At 42.9% G+C, this 8,535-nt stretch overlaps 1 protein-coding gene across 1 annotated transcript; it reads left to right on the forward strand.

Annotated features, from left to right (window-relative positions):
• The first annotated feature begins 1,880 nt into the window (after positions 1 to 1,880).
• Positions 1,881 to 8,311, forward strand: APOH (apolipoprotein H). Its single transcript, XM_062506576.1, has 8 exons — positions 1,881 to 1,944; positions 3,041 to 3,217; positions 3,800 to 3,896; positions 5,189 to 5,265; positions 5,820 to 6,008; positions 6,574 to 6,753; positions 7,220 to 7,417; positions 8,235 to 8,311. The coding sequence occupies exons 1-8, from the start codon at positions 1,881 to 1,883 to the stop codon at positions 8,309 to 8,311; spliced, it is 1,059 nt and encodes a 352-aa protein (XP_062362560.1).
• The last annotated feature ends 224 nt before the right edge of the window (positions 8,312 to 8,535 follow it).

The raw sequence follows: 8,535 nt of genomic DNA on the forward strand, positions 1-8,535 counted from the left end.
CTCTCCTGGAGCCCCTTCAGTTCCTGGCAGGGGCTCTGAGCTCTCCCCAGATCCTTCTCTTCAACAGGTGAGCACCCCCTGCTCTCTCAGCCTACCCCCAGAGCAGAGGGGCTCCAGTCTCGTGATTAACCCAGTGTCCTTCTTCAGCTTCTGGAACATGCACCGTTATTTGTAACATACTTTCAGATGTTTCTTATTGCAGAGAATAAATTTTCAAGAAGAACCACAACATTGGCAGTTACTATGCGCTTATATACATAAATATTCATTCCCCTGTCCCTTTCGCACACAGTTTTAAGTCTCAGTTTTAAGAGCGGTGAAGTTTTCGCACACAAAATCCTTGTGAAATGAACGTGCAGGTAATTTAACTCTTTGTTTTCTCCCCCGTTTTATTTATTTTTTTTTTTTTTGGTACAGAAAACTTTGAAATTTCCCGTCCAAGGCAGAGCGCGCTGCGCCCCCTGCTGCACGCGGGGGGAAATGCCCCAAATTGTTCCCATCCGTTCCCGGTGCTTCAAACACAGAGAAGGGTAAAATCCAAATATCGGGCACATCTAAGGGAGGATTTAAGGCAAAGGCCATAAAGTTCATTAAAGCAGCGTGCCTTGAAGGGAAGAGCTACTTCTGAAAGAGAGGAGGAAAAAGCAGGCTGCGACAAATGGAAAAATAATCAGATGTAAATACAGAAAATGAAGTCAATCTCTTTCTGTTGGTTTAGCAGTGGTACTTTGCCCTTCGGCACTGTGTATTTGGTAAATACTCTGAGCAGGACATTCACAGCGTTTTTTTTCTGAGAAGAATAGCATGTTCCCAATTGTTTAATGTTACGGCTAAAAATCATGTTTCAAATACAAACAGAGGAATTTCATAAAACAAAAATAAACAAACTATTGGAGATCCCAGCAGAAAGAGCTTGACATAACCCAACTTATCTCAGAGCTTCAAATGTCCCTCACTCCCCCTCACAGGCTGTGAGTCAGCAGGGGAGGAGGATACTTAGATTAGAAACACCAAACTGTGGAACAATGATTACACAAATGTTATTTTGGTTGCTCTTCAGATGCTTCTGCAGTTAAAATCTGCTAAATTAGGAGAACTGCAGTGATCAGAACCTCAGCTGATACCTGTCGAGTTCTGACTTGATGCTTCGAACTTGCAGAGCCACAAAAAAGGCTTTATGCCACCCAAAAATCTGATTTATGACCCCCTTGTCACAAATAAGAACAGGAATCATCATTTCAGCCTTCCTGCAGTGCTGGCACTGGGCACTGCCTCTGCTGCCTTTGGTTAGCTGGTAATTGGAAGACAACAGGAATCAGATCTAACAGGGCCCTGAAGCCCCACGTTTCAGGCCAGATCATCATCTGGGTAAACTGGCATGAGATTGGTACATCACTGGGGGCACATTACAATACTAATGCCACTCCAAAACAGATCATTTTGCCTTGAAATGGTCTTGCTGTAACTATCAGGACTCTTTGGTACACAGAAATGTCCACCCTGCAGTGAAAAACATGAGCCTTGGAGCGACAGTTCTATTATTCAAGCCAATTTTGCATTCCAAATAGCCTCATCCTCTACAGTTGCTGAGAATACTGTTTTCCCCAACACCATCGGTCCCAACAGGAGATGCTCTGCAGAAACAACCAGAGAGGAGCCTGTGTGGAGCAGAAATTGCCATCTGAATTCCTGCATTATGCCCCAAATGCGACATGTGATGCTTGTTTCAGCCTTTATTAGCAGCAACACAAGGAAGCTTTTATCTTCTGTTTACTGGGATGGGAATGAACACAAAGAGTTAATATGTAACCATCTTTTTGTGGGTTTTTAAGGGCAGAGCCCTGGCCTGGGGGGCACTTGGACATCAGGGACTGGCAGGGATGCAGCCCCTGGCACTGCTCGGGTGCCTTGTGGCTCTGAGCCACTGCGCTCTCGCGTCCAAAGGTGAGTGTCTTCCACTTGCTAATGACCACCCCATCCTGAGCTGGGAATGGGGGAAACTGGAGAAAACAACGGGGTTTTAAAGCCTCTAGATAATCCTGGTCAAGTGCTTTGAACAGGGTTTTTCTCTGAAAGCTTTTCTTCCTTTTTCACTTTCTCTTCTTTCCTCTGTCTCTTCCTGTGGTGAGGTGAGTGGCTGTGTACAAAAGCACAAAATGAAGGAAAGCAGAAGAAATGCTGACAGATGTTGTGGCATCCAGGCTGCTTGGGTGCCAGGAGGGAGCTGTGTGTGCCAGGAATTAACCTCCTCCATCCCTGCTCACCCCTCCATACAGCTCCTGCCTCACTTTTCTCCTCCTTTCCCCCAAACCAAGGGCTCTGGGTGCTGTCTCATGTCCCCTCTCCCTGTGTTTGCCATTTATTTCTCCATCCTGAGCTCTGTGTCCCTCTGTGCTCTCCCCTCGATGCCAGCAGGAGCCTCTTTCCATGTCCTCAGCAGGAGCTCAGGCTGCACCCTCCGTTCCTCCCTCGCTGTTCTCTCCTGTTCTCACCCTCTGGCTGATGAGTTGTTCCTGCTGTCACCGTGTTAAAGCTGTTTGGAAAGCAGAGCTGGCTCATGGAACAGAGGGTCTACCCCAGTGAACAGAAAAATTGAAAAAAAAAAAAGTAATTTAATTACAAGAAAAAAATACCTGATTTCAGGATTACCCCCACCAAACTCATTTGGATTAAAAAATGAAAGGTGTTTGTTTTCTTCTAAGTCCTTCTCACCTTGTTTTGTCCAAGGTAATTTACTGTAACTGACTCACTTTGTGCACCACCTTCATACATCTATTTTGAAGCAAACAGTAAATTTTAGTTTAAAAAGTGGCACAAAATCTAACTGGGACCACTGGTAGAGCTGCTGAGGAGAAGAAGAACACATTTTTTTGCTGGATACTACTCATGGCAGCCAACAGCTGCCTCAGGAAGACAACAGGACAGCTCAGGGCAGGGAGATACTATAACTCATAACTACAGAGAATCCTCTGCTTCAAGCTGAGAAATAAAAACAACTCCAATTTTTCTACCCAATTTCTTGTCAATTCCTTTCCTCCAGTCTGTCCCAGGCCACCAGAAGTGCTGTTTGCCACACTTAACATAGACAAAAAGGTGTATGAAGTGGGTGAGGAAGTGGAGTACACCTGCCGGCCCGGGTTCATGCCCAACAATGGGCAGAGGAAGTACACCTGCCTCCCGACAGGCAAATGGGCCTTCAACACCCTGCTCTGCCTCCGTGAGTACCCACAGCAGCTCGTGCTCCTGCAGCTGCTCATCTGAACAGGGAGTTTTTCTGAAATTCCCATCCCGCGGGAGAAATCGGATGGATTTAAGCAGATCTCTGTCCAGCGGTTCTTCCCTCACTTGTTGGTTGGCAGCACGGTGTGGAACAGGGGTGGTGACAGAAAGGATCTGTGTCCCACACCTGCCCTTCAGCCCCTGCTCCTGGGTGGGGATGGAGATTGGAGCTGGGCAGGGTGAACCTTCATCTGGCCCAGCCCAGCAGTGCTCACTCTCTAACAACATGTGCTCCTTGATAACCCCTGCATTTATTGCATCCCTCAGAGGCACTGTCATCATTTCATTGCAGAGAACTTACATCTCTCAGGCAATTGAGTGTTAAAAATATTTAATCACAAAAACCTGTATTTTGATAGAAAAGTAGAACAGCCAGACTTGGGGAATGTAGTACATGGGAGTGAAGAAATGTGAAAGACACCAGGATGAACCTTTATGATCTACTCGTTCCTACTATAATGAAATTTTTATGTCATGCCTCATGAAATAATATGATCCTTTTTTAATATTGAATAAACAGCAAAGAGATGCCCCCCTCCTCCACCCCTGAAGAATGGGAAAATGGATTTTGAAGAGTTACAGTACCAGAGTACTGTAACTTTTTCATGTGATCCAGGGTAAGTGCTCCCTTCCTCATGCTGCTGAATAAACATAGATCACATTGTCGTATCACCCAGTGCCATACTGCAAGACAGAGAACATTGAAAACTGCACATAAAAACTCATCTACATTTCAGAAATCATAAAAAAGCCTGTCTGGTGATCCACCTCTGGCTTCAGTCTTGGCTGTAACATTACGGAGCTTTGCTACTCCAAAGAAAAGTCTTACAAATACAGAAACCACCAAAATAGCAGAGATTTTCTGCAAAAAAAATTATTCTGGACTGCTTTCCCCTGCTTTTCAAATCCTCTTATTACATCATGAGATGAAATCCTTCAGCAGAGAGTAGATAATCTCCATCAAAGTTAGGCTGCTGGACTCTGAAGACTGGAAATTGTGTTTCTATGCCTTTCCAAGCTCAGTAAATGAAAACACGAGGTTAATCCTAACTCACCTGCAGTAATTGCACTTTTCCTCAAGGCTACTCATTCCCTTTAGGAAACAGGATGCATTTAAAAAAATACTTCTGGTAAATTTGATAGTAGCAGGTATTTAATTGTACTTGGGTAACTAATGTTTAAAGAGGGCTTACCTGGAAGGTCACAGGTGAGACACAGCCTAGAGCTCACTGAAAAATGTCAACAGCCTCAACAACCTTCTGTAAAAGAGGAGCAAGATAAGGAATAAATAGATTTAACTATGACACCAAGTGCAGCAATGGGACTTGATTTGATTTTGTTAATTCTAATATACTGGTTTTCAGATGTATGATATGGAAATGCCAGACATATGATGAATACTTCCCTTAAAACTCAGAGTAGATGTTAACAGTGTGAATACAGAGGATGGGAGAGAAGCATGTAACGTGCATTTGGGAATTGAAATGTCTGGGATTAAAATGTAGTAATGCACCTCAGTGACTTTAGTTCTTAAGAACACTGAGTTCTTTCCAGTATTTGATCCTAATTGCCATAATTAACTGGGAACTCCTCTCAAGAAACCATAACATTTGCATTAGCATTCACAGATCAATATTTTCTATTTACATACGTCCATAGTATTAATCAGTTGTAGCAATTAAGATGTAAAACAAAATATAAAGTTGAAACAACAAAACAACTTGTTGTATCAAGCCTTTGCAATATTTGGATAGCAACAGTTTTTCAGATCTGGTTTTAAACTTCCATCGAGGTCAGGAATAGTTAAACTACAGAAGGATTTCAGAGCTGGATTCTTAATCTGTTTATGAGAAATGACAGATCTTTGATGGATCTCCCTGTTCTGATAACCAGCTCTTTTTGTTTCCAGCTACAACCTCGTTGGGTCAAGAACAAGCCAGTGCATGTCAGATGGAAAGTGGACTGGAACTCTTCCACAGTGTCAACGTACGTGTTTCAATAAAAAAAGAACTATTCTACCCTTATTCCTATTCCATAAATCTTCCTTTGCATTGCTCAGAATTATATTACTCTTATTCAGAAGTCTCCTCTGGCACTATGCAAAGGCTGGTTAGGAAAAATCAAGCAGAATGCTGCATATTTGGTTTTATATCTGTGGGTTTTAGAGAAATACAGTTTAAAGGTCTGAACAAAAGGTCAGGATCAGGGATGCTATTTACAGCTGGAGGTAAGATGCTTATCCACTCAAATTCCTCCTCCCTGTGTATAAAAAGAGGATATTGTCATGCCTTTGTACTTATGCAGGGTTTTGCTATAACCTATCCTGCAAAAACACTTGACTGAAAAGCAGTAGTATTGCGTGAAAAATCCAGCAAAACTCATGAATTCCTTACTCTGAGGCCCCTGACACTTTCAATTTAAATTATGTTTTGCCAACTATGATTCCATGTGGGTTCATTTAGTCATAAGAACATTGCTCGAATGATTCCACAATTATTTGATGTTTAAGCCTTCATTTTCTGAATGCTGTGCTTTTGTAGCGGTGACTTGTGCACCTCCCTCGCTTCCGGAATTTGGGGTTCTCTCTTACCGTCGCCTACATCCTGGAAATGTCTCTCATTTCCTGGACACAATCCTGTTTGAATGTGTCCCTCCTCTCGCCCTGATTGGGAATGAGACAGCCACCTGCATGGCCAATGGCAACTGGAGCAGCATTCCTGTGTGCAAGGGTGAGTAACTTACTTCTATCCACACCAAAAAATATTCCTGAGAATCGCGTATACAAACCAAAACGAACAACATTTAAATTATTTTCACAACTGTAATTGCAAACATACAGCACAATTATTCTGCAGCTGAATTCTGCAATCATTTATCATTGATAAAATATTTGCTGCAGGTGCAAGGGTTATATAAACAAGCCCTGCTAAACATGGTGCACAGTGGGGAACCTGAGCATGGCCTCCAGTGTGCAGCCAATATTTGATTCTAAGTGCTCAGATTCACCTAAGAAATAGCCAACCTTACCCTCAGTCCTAAAAACCTCCCTGCTTTTAGTTAAATTACACCACGTTTAAGTCATGTTACAACCACAGATTGCAATAGATGTCTATTTAAAACAAGTAATGTTTATTTATTTGTTGTGGTTTTTAAGCTGTCTTTCCCCTGGCTGTGTTTTTCTGGGAAAGAGGCTGCAATGAACCACCACGAAAATTTTTATACGTTTTTCAGGTTCATAGTTGTCTTTTTGACCTGTGACACTGATAAAGCTTTGGGTTTGGTTTTGTCCCCCAGTTGTCACCTGCCCCACTCCGATAGGAATAGAGAACGGGTTCATCGAGTTTGCAGTGCGCAGGACGTACCACTACAACGAAAGCGTCAGCTTTGGCTGCCAGCCCGGCTACGTGATGGAGGGATCCAAGCATTCCCGCTGTGAGAACACTGGGAACTGGTCCACAAAGCCAGCCTGCAGAGGTGAGCACACCCCATCCCTCAGGAACCACCAATCAAACCCAACTCTTCCGCCAGAACTGCTCTGACTGTTGAGCTGTCACTCCTTTGTGCCAGAGCTGTGCTCAAAAGGAAGCCAGAAAAAGAATTGCAAGGCCCTGATTATCTAAGCCCACTGCCAACACTGGATGTTGTATGACATGATGTGTCTGGATTGACTTCAATAACCAGCCGTGTAACTTTATTCTGTCTGAGCATTTCCTCTCCTCTTCCTATTTTACGTCATCAGAAATTACACTGAGGCTGGATTTTCACTGGAAACTTTTGACTCTATGCTTCAGGGTCTGAACTTCTTCAGCATTTTAATACCAGCAGTTCTGTCAATATGTAGGACACATTTTCATTCCCAGATATCACCTATACAGAATTCTGATGAGATCTAATCTACCCCCTGTTCAAACCTGTTCCTTATAACTGGATTTCTTTCCAGCACCATGTAAAATACCAGTTAAGAAAGCTGTAGTAATGTACAACGGTGAGAAGAAGAGAGTTCAGAACGACCTGAAGGATGGCATTCTGCATGGGGAAACTGTATCCTTCTTCTGCAAGAACAAGGAAAAATCCTGTGCCTACACTGTAGATGTGGCATGTGTGGATGGCAACTTCACCCTCCCTGCCTGTTTTAAAGGTATGAGCCAGGCTGCTCGTGAACCAGCTCCTACTGGGAGAATTACAGCTGCTTGAGTGTGGGGGACAATGTCATAATTCACCTTCAAGCCCTACTTGAGTGGTTATTGAAATTATTGGGTATTTGACTTATTGGGTATTTTGGAAGAAAATGGCCTGAGGAGAGAATGCCCAGTAAGATTTTTCTTTTGGTTGTGTCAGAACCCTGCTTTAATTCCTACCCTGTTCTAGAAGATGTTACTTAAAGACATTACTAGCCCAAAAGAAAAGGCCATATGTAAAGTATTCTGTGATTTCACAAATCCTTGGATCAGCACTTTCTTTAGGGGTAAAAGCCTGAACACTGCTGCAGGTTTGAAAACCTATAATATTCCCTCCTACTCTGATGAATTATTCCCACCTTATACTGATCAGGAAAACACTTTGGACCAAGAGTGCTGAAAAGCAGCTGAGAGCTGCTGGGAGGAATTGATGCTGGAGGAACAGCTTCACAGGCACACAGGCTTTTAGAATAAATAAACAGACATTACCAACTTTGTTAGCAAGAGGAAATGTTTCACATTTGTTTTGTCAATATTCCCTGCATAGAATTTTTCTTGTAAGTTTTATTTTCATTTGTAAGGCAAAGAAAAGCACAGCTGAAAACATCTCACATTTGGCTTCTGATGCATGTAGCTCAGCTTCATTAAGACAGAAAATAAAAGTGTATTTCTTCCAACAGTTTCACTATGATGCAAAGATTGACTGCTCACCTTGCTGTTGTTTACAGCTGTCAGGTTTCAATAATTTAAACCAAATTCTTCACTTGTCTCCAACAGAACGTGGCTTTTTCACAACTCTGGTGAAGAAAGACCCCTCAGACATGAAAGCATGTGAAGATAAAGCAGAGGATTAACCCAGTACCAAATTTCTGCCTTACTGAGACAGAACATTCCACATATGAGAGGAAAACTTAGGTCCTGTGCATGTAACTTGGCTTCAGTGAATGAAACTCGGGTGCTGTGAGTGTAAATTTCCAGGTGAACTCAGGACTCTGTGAATGCTTTTTTCCCTGCCACCATCCCCCCCAGCCTCTTCCACAAGCTACAACACATCATCTCAGCCATTAACTTCCATTCT

This window comes from Cinclus cinclus, chromosome 20 (genome assembly GCF_963662255.1).
Source record: "Cinclus cinclus chromosome 20, bCinCin1.1, whole genome shotgun sequence".
NCBI classification, from domain to species: Eukaryota; Metazoa; Chordata; class Aves; order Passeriformes; family Cinclidae; genus Cinclus; species Cinclus cinclus.